The 20,672-nt window shown below is 42.6% G+C and overlaps 1 protein-coding gene across 6 annotated transcripts in view; it reads right to left on the bottom strand.

Moving 5' to 3' along the window:
* Positions 1-3,832: 3,832 nt before the first annotated feature.
* Positions 3,833-20,672, bottom strand: part of rab6a (RAB6A, member RAS oncogene family) — a 30,618-nt gene continuing 13,778 nt past the window's right edge. For 3 of the 6 annotated variants that reach the window (XM_038989985.1, XM_038989980.1, XM_038989984.1), the window contains 7 exons: positions 19,564-19,622; positions 13,971-14,024; positions 12,861-12,966; positions 11,326-11,437; positions 10,613-10,706; positions 5,681-5,747; positions 3,835-5,464 (listed from right to left, as the gene is read on the bottom strand). In XM_038989985.1, coding sequence (XP_038845913.1) covers positions 5,400-5,464; positions 5,681-5,747; positions 10,613-10,706; positions 11,326-11,437; positions 12,861-12,966; positions 13,971-14,024; positions 19,564-19,593 — 528 coding nt within the window. In that variant the 5' untranslated portion in view covers positions 19,594-19,622 and the 3' untranslated portion in view covers positions 3,835-5,399. Of the gene's footprint in view, positions 5,465-5,680; positions 5,748-10,151; positions 10,246-10,612; positions 10,707-11,325; positions 11,438-12,587; positions 12,694-12,860; positions 12,967-13,970; positions 14,025-19,563; positions 19,623-20,672 lie in introns of all 6 variants that reach the window. The other 3 variants (XR_005476626.1, XM_038989981.1, XM_038989983.1) reach the window with 3 other exon arrangements.

Genomic DNA, 20,672 nt, shown 5'->3' with positions numbered 1-20,672 from the left:
GGTCATCGAAAGACAGGTTCAATCTACAGAGGAACCAGGGCTCTGGGGCTCTCCCCCGATTCCTTCCCCTCCTCCTTCCCCTCCTCCTGGGCTCAGTGCTCCTGACAGTACCCAGCCAGAGGGGGGCATCCGCCCCCGTCCCACACCAGCTTCTCCTGACCTCTACTCGTTGACCTGGCCGATGGTTCTCTGTAGGAGTGACTGTGTGGGGGTGAACGTGTGTGTCCTCCCTCGGTCCGGTCCCGTTCTGCTCTTCCCTTCCTGGCAGAGGAGCGGTGCCGTCTGCCTCTCTTCCTCTCTCCCCCTCCCTCCCTTTCTCCCCCTCCCTGTGCAGTGAAGCTCGTCCTCCCCCTGCCGCACCACTCAGATCTATACTATAGCTCACTGTATCTGACAGCCATGATCTCGCTCACTCTCTCTCTCTCACCTTCTCTCCCTCCTCCTTTATATCTCCTTCCTCCCCCCTTTTCTCCCCCTCACTCTCTCTCTTCCCTACCCCCTCTTTTTCCGTCCTCCACCCTACGCCCAGGGCTCTCCTGGTACCTCATATGCACTCCCTCCCATCAGTGCGAAGCTCTTGTCCTTGCATTGTGTTCAGTACCTTCCCTATAACCTTCCTCCTCAAACCCAGCACACTGCACCCAGCTGACCCTTCCTCTGCTCACCTCCATGCAGAGCCGTAGATACACTCACCCACACACACAAACTCTATGACCGACTGTCACTGCCCGGGATCCTTACTGCATTTACTACGCTAGAATGTAAAGACACATTTGCAAATAAAGCTCCTGGCATGCACAGTATTGCTTACTGAATTTTCTTGTCACAAGAAACGGTGGCTCCTCCCCCAATCACTACAAGAAACAGTAAAAAGCCCGCCGGCACACACACACACACACTGACACACTCCCTCAGTAACAAATCAACTGCCTTGCTGCATACACCGAGGCAGTGGTGCTGCAGACATGCTGTCCTGTATCGTCCCTCTTGCTAATTCCAGCAGAGTCCTCTGCCTGGAATCATGTCTACCGCAGAGAGCAGGGATGAGTGGCTATCCTCCTGTAAAACTATTTCTGGGTTCCATCATCTCGTTCCTCTCCTTTCACTCTCTTACTCACTTTGCTCTTTCTCTCTCCTCGCTTCCTCCTTCCCCCTCTCTTTGTGTTTGTGCGTTGAGCTCACTCTCTCTGTGATGACTTATTTCTCTCTAGTTCTCGCTCCTGTTCCTCCCTATCCTTTCTGCTCGCTCTCTCTCTCTGGTTCGCTCTATCAATGTCACACTCCGTAGGCATGCCACCCCCCCCCCCCTCCCTCCACCTTCAGACCTTCTCACTCTCTTTCTCTCGCTCTACCCTCTTTCCTTCTTGAGTAAATGTGCTTGGATTGCTACCCTGATCGCTGCTTCACTTGTGCTTGCAAGAATTCCTCCCTCCCTTGTGCTGTCTCTGTTCTCTCCCCCTGTACTATTGGAATAAGTGATTCTACCACCTCTCCTTCCCTGCTTTTTTCGGTAATCCTCTGTCTCAGTGTGGAGTCTTGGTAGAGGTATCTTTCTCTCTCACTGTCGCTCTGTCTCTCATCATCCTCTTGTACACATAGTCTCTCTTTTTTTTCTCACTTTTGTTCTTTCTGTTACACATCACCCGGCTCATGCTTCTGTTGAGAGGATTACAGGAGAATCAGGTTCTGCTCCTACTCCCAACGCCCCCCCCCCCCCCCCCCACACCCTTCCTCCACACCTATTTATCTCTGCTATCACCTTCTCGCCCTATCCTCTCCCCCTCCTCATTCACTTAATCACATTCTGTCCATTTCCCCTTCTCCATTCCATCCCCTTCTGTCTCTCTCTCTGGAGAGATGAGCACAGTATAGTATTGTGCCATGACATTGAATGCTGCATTCATTAGATTAATATTATGACGGTGTGAGACTGTATATACTGTAGGCTACCCCCACCCACCCATCTGCCCACAGATACACACGCTCTACCACACCTGTGCATAGCCAACCTTAACAGCATCAAGGGGAAGATGGGCAAACAGATATATGGAGTCTTGGACCATAAGGAGAAATAGAGGGAGGTGAGAGGGAGGGAGAGAGAGGAGTGGGGGATGGTGTTCAGGTTGCGTGCAGGTTTGTGAGAGGTGATTAGAACATGTGCCCGTGATGTCATGGTAACAGTGCATGCATTGTTATAGCATTCACTTATATAAAACCAGCCACGGCTTCAGCAGTCAATCAGGCTGGAGGGAGCAAGTTCACAACCACAGACTTTACACAGCAACATCTGCAGTGAATCAAGGATTGGCTTAACTAGCTCTGTGTACGTGTATGTGTGTGTGTGAGTGAGAGCAGACAGGGAGGGAAGGAGGAGGGAGCATTGTGTGTGTTCAGCATCTTGGGCGAGGGGGCTTACGGTCTCACCCTCATCCAGGACACATGGTGTATCAGTCCTGTGGCAGGCAGACAGAATGCAACAGCTCTGACTGAGGTGCATCAGTGGAATATGTTTGGACCTGGTTTATTGGTTAGTGACAGAGAGAGGCTCTGGAGAGCTGTTGTCAGCTGGCCAGGGATAGGGCTGAATGAGTTCAAAGCTCTAAGGCACATGAGAGAGAGAGACGCAGGTGTGTCATCAGTGACCTGGAACAGCCATCTTAAAACACAGACACACAAGCAAACAATGAAATACACACACACAAGATTATTCATACATAAATTACCTTGGATGGCCAAATAGGAAACACCAAATTGCTTTAATTAACAGGAAAAGGACATCTTAGATTAATGGATATTCCAAAAAGACCATTTTAAAGCTGGAATTCTTATGATTTTCTTGCCACAAAGATGCTGATCATTAATGATAGATGTTGCTATTCCCTTGTCAAAATCCTTTATTGATACTCCATATTTAGGGCTTCAAGCTTGAATGTGGAGTATGAATCAAATAAGATGAAGAGATCGGACATTTAATAACCCAAAGTAAGTGTGAAGTCAGGGAGAATTATCCAGCTACTCTAAAGAACAGGAGTCACTTAACCAAAAGAAGAATGATAGTATATGAACTACGTAGGTCAACGGGTCTCTGAAGGGAGAGGGGGATGCAAGGTTTGGTGTGCAGCAGAGTTCAGGTGTGTGTAGGTACTGTTCATCAGGGAGCAGATTTAGATCAAGTTTAACACTATCACTCTCCTGTGGATTTTTCTGCTCATGGGCCCCTGGCCAGTCTTTGGAGAGGCTGCCATCTAGTGGCTGTACAGGCTCTCAGCAGACAGTAAAGGGATGGGCTCCTGTCAGAGGGCTAGTTGATTTATGCATGTCTCAACACCGTTACACTTTAGGTGAGTTAAACCAAACCCAATAAGAAAATGCCTAGTCAAATTCACTGTGATAGCTGGGAGGCTGTAATCACTAACTGATATGAGAGCTGACAAATGGTGGGCTTGTAGCTTACTGGTAGGACATTGAGGTTGTCAGAAAGTGGATGCAGTGTTGATGAGGAGTGCAGACAGGCAAGATTAGAGTATACATTCTGACTTTACCCAGTAACTTCCCCTTGAAACAGGATGGAGCCTGCCTTGACATCTAACCATACCTGACAGAAGGTCAATACTCTGTCCTTCACCTTGTCTGAAATCTACAGTGCCATACAAAACACTCCCTCGGTCTGAGGACGACAGCTAGTTCTGTCCATGTGTCAGACTGCTTAAACATTGCCCCTATTGACCCAAATATGTTGTGGGGAAATTATTTAGACTTAAAATATTGAAATAAAATATTTTCCACACTAACATGACACCACTAGTTCACAGGAAATAACCAGACAACTCCCTCTTTCCAGATTGCCTTGTCTATCAATTTATTATTCAACCATCAAAAACAACATTTCAGTTACTAAATGCAGACCTTTCTTAGGGATGTTGATAAGACACTGATGAATTCTAGCAGTGCAAATTATGCGCTTCATTGCACAGACACGTGGCGGCGTAAAGCAGTTAGTTTACCTCTAACATCCAGTTAAAACCATTTCAAAGAAAAAAGGTTACGAACTAAGAGACTACCAAAAAAAGTGGACTTTCCTCCAGAAAAATACACACAAACATTGCACTGTTTTTTCTTCAGTTAAATTTGCATTTTGGGGTGGAGTAGAGGGGTAGTGATGTCACCAGAAGAGCTGGGGGACATGTTTGAAAATCAGGTGGTTGACAAAATACTCTATTAGCCGTTTAGGGATCATCCCAACAATAATAGTATTAACAGTAATACAAATGAAGAAACATGATCTATTAGAAATAAATATTACAAGTCATTATTAAATGAACATGTAAAATAATTATCATTAACAAAAGATCAAAACCAAACAAAAAAACAAGCAAAGAAAAAAAATTACTCTAAAGTGTCAATATTATAACAAACCTAACAAAGCTAGGAAAACCCTAAACCATGGAAGCCCTCTACAATTAACACTTAAAAGGCATGTCTGCATATATTATGAAGTTGGGTTTGTGTTGAATTTGATACTTATTTCAATATACAAAAGTCTTTTCGTAAAACACTACTGTTCTCCAAAGCAATATATTTTCATCTATGATAATAATTGTACTCTTTAGAAAAAAGTAAAGACCTAACCAAAAGATAATAGAAAATGGCAGCCAAGGTGAAGATCGCTTTTCTTCATTTGTGAGGACAAGTTAGGGACAAATTAAGGACGGTCGTGTAGTGGTAGTGAGACTGCCCTTGTGTTGTATAATGTCACGTCATTGTGGTGGGACTATGTGTGTGAGTTCTTGTGGTTTCCCTACGTAGTGTCGTCATGCCATGTATCTGTGAAGTGACACTGTATGGCTGCTCTGTGGTGGGACTGGCATTAGAAAGGGAGGTTGTTATGCTCAACTTTCACCCAATGAGTGATATTGATTGGGGGCTGCTAAACTGTAATAATCCGTTCAGGACCCACTTATGGCAGAAACATTCCACTCAGTATCTATGGGTCTAGGTCCCTCACAGGCTGCCATCAATTGACAACTGTGCAACCAAACATTTCGGTACAACAGAAAAATAGGATACAGTGCTTGATTTTTGGGGGGATTTTGCCAAAGTAGAGTGAAAGATAAACTGAAATAAAATAGCCTTCACATCCATACTGTGCTTGTTAAGCTTAAGGTCATCTCAGTGAGAGAGCAGGTTACCACGACAACAAGGATGATGGACAGGTAGTGTTCTTCTCTTTCAGGCTGGGGAGAAGGAGTCAGGATTCAAGGGGTTCAGACAGAGGGAGAGCAGTCAAGCAGAGAGAAAAGGTACCGTATATAGAGACATAGGGGTAGTGAATAAGCCAGGGTGAGAAGGATCAAGAACAAAGCACAGGAGAGAGAGCGAACGAGTGATAAAGAGTTGAGTTAGCAGGAGCAGCCTCCTTCGCTGATGGGCTGTTCTGGGGGCTTCTCCAGCTTTATGTCAATCACTGGGGGAGGAGGGGTTAAGGACCAACTCAAAGAGCTCAGACAGGAACACATGAAGTCTTTTCAAACACTTCCCATCTTCTCAATATGTTTTAATAGGTTTACAAGCTACCCAATAGGTGGCTGTAAATGTTTGAATACAATCTGTTTCTACTATTGCCACTGAAAAACATGCATAGTCAGTCACACACACACATTTCTGTGTAGAGTAAGGATACTGTCTTCTCTGCTCTTGTCCTGTGTGCTCTCCATGCCAGGGAGGGCAGCGGCCACGCGTCGGAACAGCTGCAGGAGAGAGAACAGACCTCGTTTGTCAGAGTCAGAACACTCTAACCTTCCTGCCTTGACACCAGGCCTGCAGCTCTGTGTGCTCTCGTTCTTCTTAGTACGTCGTCATTGGTAGGGCTGGCACAAGTACCATATAACCATGGAACCGACGGTCATGAATGAAGACTGACATGAAAATACATTAACTGTAAAAAATGTATTTATTATTTGTGGAATGAACAGCTGACTGAAAACGGGGTGGTTGGGCATTTGCCTGGTTGAGTCCGTTTCTGCTGTAACATGGACTCTACAACGTGGCTCCTGCTGAAACAAACAAGATGTTGTAAAGTCTGAGGTTGCCTAGGCAACACCCCCCTCAAGGGAAGCCTAGGTGAAGATGAAAAAAGACAAGAGGATTCTAATACCCCACAATGGGACCAGCTATGCTAGTATATTTTCTAAAAAGCTTCCACATGGAATGACAACAAAGGTTAGGACAAATTATCTTCAACCTAGCTTGCAGCAGCAGCACATGCAGTCAGGAGTGGAGGAGAGGAGAAAATGTTTCGTTTTCTTGCTATTCAAGCAGTTATGATGACCGCTGTCATTTGGCTGAACAATTAGTCATCCAAAATTCCATGACCATCACAACTAGTCAATAGAGGCATTGAATTAAATAAATGTAAATTGGATTAAGTTGGAAGGCAGTAATCATATACATTTCCTCCTCAGAGTTAAATTCCATCCCATACCTGCTGGAAGGGAGTTTAAGTTCATGCAGATCTGATGCATTAAATAGAATCCTTTGATACGGTTCGGAGAAATCACTTCAAATCAAACCTGGAGTGAGAATTAAAAGTTTTTAAAAAGATGTACAGTACTGTGCAAAAGTTTTACGCAGGTGTGAAAAAATGCTGTAAAGTAAGAATGTTTTCAAAAATAGACATGTTAATATATTATATTTATCAATTAACAAAATGCGTGTGTGTGTGAGTGAACAGAAGAAAAATCTACATCAAATCAATATTTGGGGTGACCACCCTTTGCTTTAAACAGCATCAACTCTGCTAAGTACACTTGCAGACAGCTTCTGAAGGAACTCAGCAGGTAGGTTGGCCCAAACATCTTGGAGAACTAACCACAGTTCTTCTGTGGATTTAGGCAGCCTCAGGTGCTTCTCTCTCTTCATGTAATCCCCAGGGTTGAAAACTGCTGAGGGCCCAAAAAGGTGACACTTTTTTTTGTTGCACTGAAACATGCAAAAATCCCTACCAGGGGGAAATGCCGGTTTTAACTAATTAAACAAAAGAATATGATGTATATGATCAGTCTCTGCGTGTAAAATAAAAAGTGGTTAATGTGAACCTAATTCACAGCAAAAAAATGTAAAGAAAGCAATCCAATCTTATTTGTTGCCTAGACTTGACACTCAAGTCTTGAGAAAAAACACACTAATATTGCAGTTAGCCATGACAGCCTTTATAATAGAACGCTTGTGACCACACACAAATATTGCACTTGGGGAAAAAAATATCTTAAATTAGAAGTAGAATGAAACAAACAGGCATTCATTTTTGCTCTATTATAGTGGCCACTATAGACATTGATTACGTGCACAAGGCTACGTGTGCAAAAATAACTTTCACAGAGTTAAAACGTATAAGGTCGAAAGCCAAGTTAACAAACAGATTACCGACCATTTCGAATCCCACCGTACCTTCTCCGCTATGCAATCTGGTTTCAGAGCTGGTCATGGGTGCACCTCAGCCACGCTCAAGGTCCTAAACGATATTATAACCGCCATCGATAAGAGTCATTACTGCGCAGCCATATTCATTGACCTGGCCAAGGCTTTCGACTCTGTCAATCACCACATTCTTATCGGCAGACTCAACAGCCTTGGTTTCTCAAATGACTGCCTCGCCTGGTTCACCAACTACTTCTCAGAGTTCAGTGTGTCAAATCGGAGGGCCTGTTGTCCGGACCTCTTGCAGTCTCTATGGGGGTGCCACAGGGTTCAATCCTCGGGCCGACTCTTCTCTGTATACATCAATGATGTTGCTGGTGATTCTCTGATACACCTCTACGCAGACGACACCATTCTGTATACTTCTGGCCCCTCTTTGGACACTGTGTTAACTAACCTCCAGACGAGCTTCAATGCCATACAACTCTCCTTCCTTGGCCTCCAACTGCTCTTAAATGCAAGTAAAACTAAATGCATGCTATTCAACCGATCACTGCCCGCATCTGCTCGCCCGTCCAGCATCACTACTCTGGACAGCTCTGACTTAGAATACGTGGACAACTACAAATACCTAGGTGTCTGGTTAGACTGTAAACTCTCATTCCAGACTCACATTAAGCATCTCCACTCCAAAATTAAATCTAGAATCGGCTTCCTATATCGCAACAAAGCATCCTTCACTCATGCTACCAAACATACCCTCGTAAAACTGACCATCCTACTGATCCTCGACTTCGGTGATGTCATCTATAAAATAGCCGCCAACACTCTACTCAACAAACTGGATTCAGTCCATCACAGTGCCATCCGTTTTGTCACCAAAGGCCCATACACTACCCACCATTGCGACCTGTATGCTCTCGTTGGCTGGCCCTCGCTTCATACTCGTCGCCAAACCCACTGGCTACAGGTTATCTACAAGTCTCTGCTAGGTAAAGCCCCGCCTTATCTCAGCTCACTGGTCACCATAGCAGCACCCACTCATAGCTTGCGCTCCAGCAGGTATATCTCACTGGTCACCCCAAAAGCCAATTCCTCCTTTGGTCGTCTTTCCTTCCAGTTCTCTGCTGCCAATGACTGGAACGAACTGCAAAAATCTCTGAAGCTGGAAACACTTATCTCCCTCACTAGCTTTAAGCACCAGCTGTCAGAGCATCTCACAGATTACTGCACCCGTACATAGCCCATCTATAATTTAGCCCAAACTACCTCTTTCCCTACTGTATTTATTTTGCTCCTTTGCACCTCATTTCTATTTCTACTTTGCACATTCTTCCACTGCAAATCTACCATTCCAGTGTTTTACTTGCTATATTGTATTTACCTCGCAACCATGGCCTGTTTTTGCCTTTACGTCCATTATCTCACCTCATTTGCTCACATTGTATATAGACTTATTTTTCTACTGTATTATTGACTATGTTTTGTTTATTCCATGTGTAACTCTGTGTTGTTATTTGTGTCGAATTGCTATGCTTTATCTTGGCCAGGTCACAGTTGCAAATGAGAACTTGTTCTCAACTTGCCTACCTGGTTAAATAAAGGTGAAATAAAAAATAAATTAAAATGAAGTATGCTTCATCACCTTCTCACCCGTCTCCGTGACTTCTCACCTAATGTTACCTCTTCATTATCTTTCAGGGGACGCGCTGCTGTAACTGGCAAGCTGACATTCCAGAGCGCGTGCTGATGCTGTAACTAGTAAGTTGGTTGTCTCTTCTTTCTTCAGTCGCGTGCTTCGCTGCATTCTGTTATGTAAATGATTGGCTGAGCCTTGGATACAGCCAGTATTGCGCCTCACTCGTTCGCTTACAGCCAGCAGTGATCCAACCTCCCCACCCCCCCAAACCTTTCTCATCGAATCTACACGAATCACGTAGGCCACCTACTTTGGATTCAAAACGGCGAATTTCGCCGAAAGGTGACTAGTTTGCATCCCTGAATCCCAGACAGATTCGACGATGCTGAGATCAGGGCTCTGTGGGGGCCATACCATCAATTCCAGGACTCCTTGTTCTTCTTTACGCTGAAAATACAGCAAAAGTCATTTAAGAACTATGTTTGGGTTCGGTGTCATGCTGCAGAATAAATTTGGGGCCAATCAGATGCCTCCCTGAGGGTATTGCATGATGGATAAGTATCTGCCGGTACTTCTCAGCATTGAGGAGACCATTAATTCTGACCAAATCCCCAACTCCATTTGCAGAAATGCAGGCCCAAAAGGAACCGCCACCATGCTTCACTGTTGCCTGCAGACACTCATTCGTGTACTGCCCTTTGACAAACAAACTGCCTTCTGCTACACACCAAATATGGATTTGATTTAGATTTTTCTTCTGTTCCTTCATTTTGCATTTAGTTAAATGATAAATATAATCTATTAACATGTCTATTTTTGAAAACATTCCTAAATTTACAGCATTTTTTCACACCTGCCTAAAACTTTTGCACAGTACTGTATATCCCATCCACCAGACCAGACCGGAGGCCAAAGTGGATGGTCTGTCCCAGGGTGCCCGGGGGACCAGCGGGGGAACATTCTGGTCTTTAGTTATTATGGCCAACATGGGATGGATGGGCAAGAGTTCTGAAAATAATCCAAGGACCCCATTTAGTATAAAGCAAGCCAGCGTTAAGAGAATGTGAGCACTGCACACACGCATGCTGTGCTCTACCTGTTTGACATTGTAGCCCGTCTTTGCACTTGTTTCAATAAACAGAACATTCAGCTCTTTGGCTCTCTGTTCCCCTTCCTCTGTGGTTATCTGTCTGCAATGTCCCACGACAACAGACACACACACACATTAACAAGAAAACAAAAGGAAAAGACAATGTGAAGATCATGAAGTGAAGGATGAACATGCCGTGTTTCCTCCTGCTACCGCTGCAGCAGCCTCTGCTCTGTCTAAACGTGCCCACACAGCCAGACTCTAAAACACCTCAGAGCACCAGCTTAGCTCCAGGTTCAATACACCACATATGATTCTAATTAAAGTCTCTTCATTATTGTAACAATTGACCCTAAACCTCTGACTGTGATGAGTGACCTTTTCAAGGGTGAGCCGAGGCAGCAGCAGTGGCAGCATGGACGGAGAGAACGACTCTGCCACACACACACACACACACACACACTCACCTGCTTGACGTTGTATCCTGCTTTAGCACTAGTCTCAATAAACATTACATTTAGCTCTTTGGCCTTCCTCTCACCCTCTTCAATAGCAACTTGCCTGTGGTAGATAAGAGGGTTAAACATGCAGAACAGCAGCTTACAGTCAGTTCAGAGAATCTAAAGCGTGCCAATCATTCGAGAACACAGCATCAATCAATCACAAAAAGAAATGGGAATAGTACAAAGAAGTTGTTTAAAGGCATAAAAGCATTGAGGGTTATAGTGACAAACCACGTGTTAAAATAAAAAGGTCTGTTTCGTTATCACAATTGTTTGAACACACAAATGGATAAGACATCACTCAAGGGACACGCTATGATCTGTTAAATCTCTGAATAATGAAACTAATTCTAGGCCATGCTGAGCTCCAAAGGCTGTCTCTGTGTGTGGACTGTTCAACCCCAGCCAGATCTGTCTCTAGAGAGCCTGTACCAAGTGACGAGGTTAATAAGTCCCTGCTTAGCTGTCCCTAGAGGGCAGTGTTTCTCTCGCTTAACACAGGAGGGCCTAAAGGTCTCAATCAGGAACTCACCGTGGCGCCAGTCTTAATCATTCTACAGTAACAATCAGTTGATTCATTAGTATGCTCTAATGGAGAGCCCTCCAGGACCTGGTCTGATGAGAACTGAAGACTTCTACAGGCTTACTGACATCACCCTTTAGTTATTATGTCACACCTTTTGTCTGCAAGGTCAGTCTTGTTTCCCACCAACATGATGATGACATCACTTCCTCTCTCCGTTCTGACATCATCAATCCATTTTGTGGTTTGCTGGAAAGAGTTGACGTCTGATACAAGAGGGATGGAGGGAGGGGGAGTTCAATGTTAATCTCCAAGTTGTGACAAGTACTGAATTATGGTAATGAGCAGAAGGACAGAAAGACAGTGCAAATAGAGACAGTGACAACAAATAAGAACATATCATTAAACTAAGTAAATCCATCTCCCATTTCCTATCCATCTAGGGTTCTCTTATTATTTAGCCATATCCTTGTATTCTGCCTTCCTGTCTGTCTATCCTCTCGTCTGTCCAGCTAGATGTGGTGTCTGTTTTTCATAAGTGACAGACTTCCTCATCTAGTTAAATAGCCCTGCTGCAGCGCCCTGTCTCCTTATACAGTATCTGCCTCTAACGGTCCTCAAACACACATGGTAGAAGAGACGTGAAAAAGGAGACATCTCTGAACATTACATTGAAAGGCTGCAATATATTAATTTCATAATGGGCAAAATAGGCCTCTGAAGCAACATCAAAGCTACCAATACCAATTATTTGAATGAAACCAATAAGACACTTCATTCTTTGGTACGTGTGTGACAACAGAACTAGCAAGTAATTGGTGGCCATAATGGGGGGAAAAAAACAGACATTAAGAAAGATAGCACAGAGAAATCAAGATAAAAAGGAAGGATAGAAAAGAAATGATAGGTTGCTCTGTTGGGGAAAACAAGATGATAAATCTGCCATCCATGTATTCATGACCACAAATCTAAGAAACCACTAGACTACGGATTAAGTCAACGGTTCTTTAGTATTACAGATTTCACCGACTGATATTGTAGCCTAATTGGGTTGCATGTAGTATGCTACCGAATGCTTTGCGCTCCTAGTATCAATAAACAGATTAGCCTAATCTTTTTCTATTTATTACAGAAACAGAGAAGCTTTCACAGACAACAAAAAATGCAAAAAGCTAACATTAAAAAAATAAAAGAACTTGTCCAAGTGGACTCGCATACAAAAAGAAGAGTGGGAGGAAAACATCTACAAACAAGAAACGGGGACAAAAAGGAGGAAAGATATCTGGAAGGATAAAGAGGAGGATGGGAAAACAGAAAAAAGAAGAGGGACTTGAGCCAGCGGTGAAAAATGAGGACATCTTTTTGTTTTGGTCAGCATCGTTCCATCACTTTTCCATCAATAGGGGCCGCACTCACTTGTGATGTCATAGACTACCACAGCCACGGTAGAATCTCGTATGTAGCTAGGGATCAGACTCCGGAAGCGCTCCTGGCCGGCTGTGTCCCAAAGCTGCAGTCTCACCTGAGCAGCACGTTAGCACCACAACACAGGGAGAGAAGGAGAAGGGGAGAGATGGCGGAGAGGAAGAGATGGTGGTAAGAGAGGGGAGAACAGGACGAGGTTTGAGGAGGGGTGGGGAGGGGCACGCACGCACGTCGAGTGGGCGGGGCGCGGAGGCGAGTACCTACTTGTGATGTCGTATACTACAACAGCTGCGGCAGAGTCTCTGATGTAACTGGGGATGAGGCTACGGAAACGCTCCTGCCCAGCCGTATCCCACAACTGCAACCTGATCTGTTGCGGATGGGAGGAGAAAGAAAAGAAAAGGAAAAAGAAAGGATGAAAAGAAAATGAGAGAAAACGAGTGCAGAAACAAAGGAAAACATGAGGTAAGAAACCATAAAGAGTAAGGAAATAAAACTGAATCAACTCATGAGAGAGAGCGCGAGAAAGAGCGAGAAAGAGCGAGAGAGAGCGAGAGAGAGAAAGAGCGAGAGAGAGCGAGAAAGAGCGAGAGCGAGAAAGAGCGAGAGCGAGAAAGAGCGAGAGCGAGAAAGAGCGAGAGCGAGAAAGAGAGAGAGCGAGAAAGAGAGAGAGCGAGAAAGAGAGAGAGCGAGAAAGAGAGAGAGCGAGAAAGAGAGGGCTGCATGCAGGGAGTGTGTGACCATAGGAGGAGTGGTGAGGGCCAGGGGAATCATGGGTACTAGGCCTCATTTCTGAAACGTTCTTCCCTCGTTCAAACTTGATGTTTAATTTCAACATGAGAATGAAGAGAATATGAGCAGATGGGATAAAGGGAAGAAAATAATGAGTTTGTCTGGAGAAGAAAGCTAGCAGGAAGGAAGATGCAAGGTAAGCGCCAATCCCAGGCCGGCTCCTTTAAAGGTGCTAGTGTGTGCGCTGTCTGGTGTGTGTGCGCGCGCGTGTGTGTGAACCTGGGCCAGGATAAGACACTGTTAGAGCAGACAGAATCAGGTCACAGGATACCCAGGATCACCAAAGTCCCAGAAACCACCAGTGGCAAGGACTCAGGGACCTGTGTGATTGGGTGGGGGTGTGTGCGTGCGTGCCAGTTGAATGGGTACATTTTTTAAATTTCAATGAAACTGGATTGAAGGGAGACATTTTCAAAATCAACATAATGAAATCTAACATTATTCAGTAAAATCACATAATGCCACAGTCATGACTAACAGACTCACTTAAAAATTAACTAATTCCTCTAATAATCAGTATATTATGAAAACATCTGCATGTTACCACTCAATGGAATTTAAAGAGGAGAAAGTAAAACTTACTGTTCTGTCTTCGAGGTACATGGTTTTAGACAAAAAATCTATTCCTATTGTGGCCTGGAAATGTAAAAGAACGAAGAGAATGAGACAGAACATTCTAACAATTATGAAGGTAGATTGATAAGGAAAGGCTTTAGTACTGTACTTAAACTAAACTGAAGGAACAAACCTATTGCCTATGCACCTAAAAAAAAGTTAAGTAGCTGGTTCCCCAGCCTTTAAAAGTTTACTCAACTTTTCAAATCAAAAGAAAAAAAGTGTTAGCTGAATCTAACATATATAGTTGGCCCAAAATTAGCTCCAACTTAAAAACAAATGTATGCAAAAATTCAGTGTAATTTAAATTATGTGTTTGCTCAACTTGTCTCATGTTCATTCAACTAGAAATTATTATTTGGGCATCTTCACTAAACAAGGTTGTGGAACTAGTTACACAATGTGCTTTTGACATATAAAAAATTGTAGCCTACTTACATATTTGACAGACGTTGACATTCATGATTACATTGTGCATATTCAATTATACATGTCCTGATTTGAACTCACAATCTCTTGTAGAGGTCGGCTGATTAATCGGAATGGCCGATTAATTAGGGCCGAGTTCAAGTTTTCATAACAATCGGTAATTGGCATTTTTGGACACTGATTATGGCCGATTACATTGCACTCCACGAGGAGACTGCGTGGCAGGCTGACTACCTGTTACGCGAGTGCAGCAAGGAGCCAAGGTAAGTTGCTAGCTAGCATTAAACTTATCTTATAAAAAACAATCAATCTTAACATAATCACTAGTTAACTACACAAGGTTGATGATATTACTAGTTTATCTAGCTTGTCCTGCGTTGCATAGAATCGATGCGGTGCCTGTTAATTTATCATCGAATCACAGCCTACTTCGCCAAACGGGTGATGGTTTAACAAGTGCATTCATGAAAAAAGCACTGTCATTGCACCAATGTGTACCTAACCATAAACATCTATGCCTTTCTTAAAATCAATACACAAGTATATATTTTTAAACCTGCATATTTAGTTAATATTGCCTGCTAACATGAATTTCTTTTAACTAGGGAAATTGTGTCACTTCTCTTGAAAGCAGAGTCAGGGTATATGCAGCAGTTTGGGCTGCCTGGCTCGTTGCGAACTGTGTTAAGACCATTTCTTCCTAACAAAGACCGTAATTAATTTGCCAGAATTGTACATAATTATGACATAACATTGAAGGTTGTGCAACGTAACCGCAATATTTAGACTTAGGGATGCCACCCATTCAATAAAATACAGAACGGTTTCGTATTTCACTGAAAGAATAAACGTTTTGTTTTCGAAATGATAGTTACTGGATTTGACCATATTATTGACCTAAGGCTCGTATTTCTGTGTGTTTATTATATTAGAATTAACTCTATGATTTGATAGAGCAGTCTGACTGAGCGGTGGTAGGCAGCAGCAGGCTCGTAAGCATTCATTCAAACAGCACTTTGCTGCATTTGCCAGCAGCTCTTCACTGTGCTTCAAGCATTACGCTGTTTATGACTTCAAGCCTATCAACTCCCGAGATTAGGCTGCCAATGACTGATTTCACCTGTATTGCTACACTTTGTAATTCAAAGTAAATCTCAGCTCTGTTAGAAGTACACTCAAGTAACACCATTTTATTTATCTGTCACTAGCCGGCTACCACCCGGTTACTCAACCCTGCACCTTAGAGGCTGCTGCCCGATGTACATAGACATGGATTTACTGGTCACTTTAATAATGTTTACGTATTGTTTTACTCATTTCATATGTACAGTGGCAAGAAAAAGTAGAAAAAGTATGTGAACCCTTTGGAATTACCTGGATTTCTGCATAAATTGGGCATCAAATTTGATCTGATCTTCATCTAAGTCAAAACAAGACACAAATCGTGTGCTTAAACTAATAACACAAATTGTATTTTTCTTTTCTATATTGAATATTTAACCAGATAGGCCAGTTGAGAACAAGTTCTCATTTACAACTGTGACCTGGCCAAAATAAAGCAAAGCAGTGCGACAAAAAAAAGTTACAAATGGGATAAACAAACGTACAGTCAAAAACTAAATATATATACAGTGTGTGCAAATGTAGTAAGATTAGGGAGGTAAGGCAATTTAGCATATATCATTTAAAACATTCACAGTGTAGGTTGGGAAAAGTATGTGAAACCCCTAGGCTAATGACTTCTCCAAAAGCTAATTGGAGTCAGCTAACCTGGAGTCCAATCAAATGAGACGAGATTGGAGATGTTGGTTAGAGCTACCGTGCCCCATAAAATAACTCACAAAATTTGAGTTTGCTATTCACAAGAAGCATTGCCTGATGTGAACCACGCCTCAAACAAAAGAGATCTCAGAAGACCCAAGATTACGAATTGTTGACTTGCATAAAGCTGGAAAGGGTTACAAAAGTAATGATGTTCATCAGTCCACGGTAAGACAAACTATCTATAAATGGAGAAAGTTCTGCACTGTTGCTACTCTCCCTAGGAGTGGCCATCCTGCAAAGATGACTGCAAGAGCACAGCGCAGAATGCTCATTGAGGTTAAGAGGAATCCTAGAGTGTCAGCTAAAGACTAACAGAAATCTCTGGAACATGCTAACATCTCTGTTGATGAGTCTACGATACGTAAAACACTAAACAAGAATGGTGTTCATGGGAGGACATCATGGAAGAAGCCACTGCTGTCCCAAAAAAATATCTGAAGTTTGCAAAAGTGCACCTGGATGTTCCACAGCACTACTAACAAAATATTCTGTGGACAGATGAAACGACAGTTGAGTTGTTTGGAAGGAACACACAACACTATGTGTGGAGAAAGAAAAAGGCACAGCACACCAACATCAAAACCTCATCCCAACTGTAAAGTATGGTGGAGGGAGCATCATGGTTTGGGGCTGCTTTGCCGCCTCAGGGCCTGGACAGCTTGCTATCACTGATGGAAAAATGAATTCCCAAGTTTATCAAGACATTTTGCAGGAGAATGTAAGGCTATCTGTCTGCCAATTGAAGCTCAACAGAAGTTGGGTGATGCAACAGGACAATGACCCAAAACACAGAAGTAAATCAACAACAGAATGACTTCAACAGAAGAAAATACACCTTTTGGAGTGGCACAGTCAGAGTCCTGACCTCAAACCGATTGAGATTCTGTGGCATGACCTCAACAGAGCAGTTCACACCAGACATCCCAAGAATATTGCTGAACTGAAACAGTTCTGTAAAGAGGAATGGTCTAAAATTCCTCCTGACCGTGGTACAGGTCTGATTCGCAACTACAGAAAACATTTGGTTGAGGTTATTGCTGCCAAAGGAGGGTCAACCAGTTATTAAATCCAAGGTTTCACATACTTTTTCCACCCTGCACTGTGAATGTTTACATGGTGTGTTCAATAAAGACATGAAAACGTATAATTGTTTATTATTTTAAGCAGACTGTTTGTCTATTGTTGTGACCTAGATGAAGATCAGATCAAATTTTATGACCAATTTATGCAGAAATCCAGGTATTTCCAAAGGGTTCACATACTTTTTCTTGCCACTGTATATACTGTATTCTAGTCAATACCACTCCGACATTGCTCGTCTTTAATATGCATATATTTCTTAATTCCATTCTTTTACTTTTAGATGTGTGTATTGTTGTGAATTGTTAGACACTACTGCACTTTGAGCTAGGAACACAAGCATTTCGCTTCACCCGCAATATCATCGGCTAAATATGTGTACGCGACCAATAAAATTTGATAATTTCTAGTAGAATTAAGATGAGACAAGTTGAGCAAACGCATTATTTTAAGTTAACTTCTTATGGCTGAAGGGGCAGTATTGAGTAGCTTGGATGAAAGGTGCCCAGAGTAAACGGCTTGCTCCTATGTCATAGTTGCTAATATATGCATATTATTATTAGTATTGGATAGAAAACTCTGAAGTTTCTAAAACGGTTTGAATTATGTCTGTGAGTATAACAGAACTCATATGGCAGGCAAAAACCTGAGAAGTTCCACTTCCTATTTGGATATTTTCTGGGGGTGCCAGATTTTCAACCAAGCTCTCATTGAAAATACAGAGAGATATGGATGGGTTTTCACTTCCTACGGCTTCCACTAGATGTCAACAGAACTTTGTCTGATGACTCTAATGTGAAGGGGGGCCAAAGGAGACAGGAATGAGTAATCACTTCCATGAGGTGCCCACGCATTGAACTGGCGCTTTCACGTGAGAGTGAGCTCCGTTCCATCGGTCAATTGAAGTCGATGTAATTCTCCAGTTGGAACGTTATTCAAGATGTATGTTAACAGTCTAAAGATTGATTCAGTACATCGTTTGACATGTTTCTACTGACTAACGGAACTTTTGGACATTTCGTCACGTTATAGTGGACGCGCTTTGAGACTTTTGGTAAACAATTCGAAAGTAGCTAATTGGACATAAATAACGGACATTATCGAACAAATCAAGCATTTATTGTGGATCTGGGATTCCTAGGACTGCATTCTGATGAAGTTCATCAAAGGTAAGGAAACATTTATCATGTATTTTCTGGTTTCTGTTGAGTCCAAAATGGCGGCTAATTTGACTATTGTTCTGAGCGCCGTCTCAGATTATTGCATGGTTCATTTTTCCGTAAAGTTTTTTTGAAATCTGACACAGCGGTTGCATTAAGGAGAGGTATATCTATAATTCCATGTCTATAACTTGTATTATCATCTACATTTATGATGAGTATTTCTGTTGAAACGATGTGGCTATGCAAAATCACTTGATGTTTTTGCAGCTAGTGAATCTAACGCGCCAATGTAAACTCAGATTTTTTTATATAATTATGAACTTTATCAAACAAAACATGCATGTATTGTATAACATGAAGTCCTATGAGTGTCATCTGATGAAGATAATCAAAGGTTAGTGATTCATTTTCTCTATTTCTGTTTTTTGTGAAAGCTATCTTTCGCTGGAAAAATGGCTGTGCTTATTGTGGTTTTGTGGTGACCTAACAATCGTTTGTAGTGCTTTCGCTGAAAAGCATATTTGAAATCAGACACTTTGGTGGGATTAACAACAAGATTACCTTTAAAATGATATAAGACACATGAATGTCTGAGGAATTTTAATTATGAGATTTCTGTTTGAATTTGGCGCCCTGCACTATCACTGGCTGTTGTCATATCGATACCGGTAGCGGGATTGCAGCCATAAGAAGTTAACTGAATTTTTGCCTGTTTTCTTAAGTTGGAGCCAAGTTTGGGTCAACTAAACATGTTAATTTCATGTAACACTAGCCGAAATGTTACTTTCTTTTTTAAAGGCTGTGGAACCAGTTAGTTAATAATATTAATTAGTTTAAACTATATATTTTTTTACAGCGTAGTCAAGCCCAGCACTACCACACAATACTCAAATGGCTAATCATAAAGACTGACTAGCTGAATCAATTGTGTTGGTCTGGAGCAAAAGCCTGCCCACTATGTAGTAGGACCAGGACTTGGGTTAGGCATTGAGCCCAATGATGTAATAAACCTAGTCCTAACTATCATATCCAGATTCAACTCTGTATGTGTGGTCTAGCCTCACCTGGTAGGTGTTGTCGAAGCTATCGTACATGAACCTGGTAATCAACGATGTCTTCCCCACTGAAAAACAAGACAGGCTCATGTTATGACCAACATTTTTATAACCCCATTAATCTGTTTAATAAAACATGTACTACAGTCTTGAAGGGCTAGTGACACACCAGTAAGGCTGGCAGATAGTACTGACAAAACAGACACTGACAAGTCTCATTTCACATAACCAACAGAAAGAGAATGAATCATTCCATTTCTATGAACTAACATGTTCCAGCTTGATTTGATGCAGCAAATCTCCAGCAACTCCTCAGTCAATTTGCAGGCCACAGCTCAGCACAACTGTATGACTTGACTCCACCAACCAACCATCAAGAGGCCTGGAGTAAGAGTCCATGAGGAGCTGTCTGAGTCTGCATGCTCACCATAAGAAACCCAACACCACAATATAGACTGCAAATCAACAAGGGATTTCTGAGTGAAAAATCAGCAGAAATGACATAAGAAAATCATAAAACGGTTTTTGAATAGACTTAGGAAAAATTCTCTAAGGAATGCTGGGAGATTGTCAGTGGCGGTGCCGGCCCAGACCTGGCCCTCTGACACCAACACTCCCTCGCCCTGCACTGGCATGTGACAACACTAAGGGAAATTAGAGGGGGATTAAAAAACAGGGAAGAGGCAGAGGAAAAGCAAGAAGAATGGACAGCATTTTGTTTCATTGCTCCAGTCTACCATGTTGTGGAATGCAAAAGTATTAATTTCCAGTACAACCTCCCTCTCCCTACTCCTTTCTACCGCTTCCATGTATGTCTCACCCGGCCCCTCTATCATATTACTGCTGTGTCACTGTTGAACCTGGCTGGGTAGGCCTCAAGTCATGTATCCTGAGCAGAGCTCTCAAAAACACAGCCTCGGCAGCAGTGTCCAGAATCACAGTACACACAGCAATCTGTACCATCGATATACCACTACACTAAACAACAATATTGGAACGAATGTGTGCAGGATTTGAGCACTAGGGACAGGCAGTAGTCTATATTTTGCTACATTTAATAGGCCTACTAGCTAGGGGAGATTTGGAAACAGTGGTTCAGCCTGACCTTATGGTCCTGT

The sequence above is a fragment of the Salvelinus namaycush genome, chromosome 3, assembly GCF_016432855.1.
Source record: "Salvelinus namaycush isolate Seneca chromosome 3, SaNama_1.0, whole genome shotgun sequence".
Taxonomy (NCBI): domain Eukaryota; kingdom Metazoa; phylum Chordata; class Actinopteri; order Salmoniformes; family Salmonidae; genus Salvelinus; species Salvelinus namaycush.
This window is presented reverse-complemented; position numbering and strand designations above follow the sequence as displayed.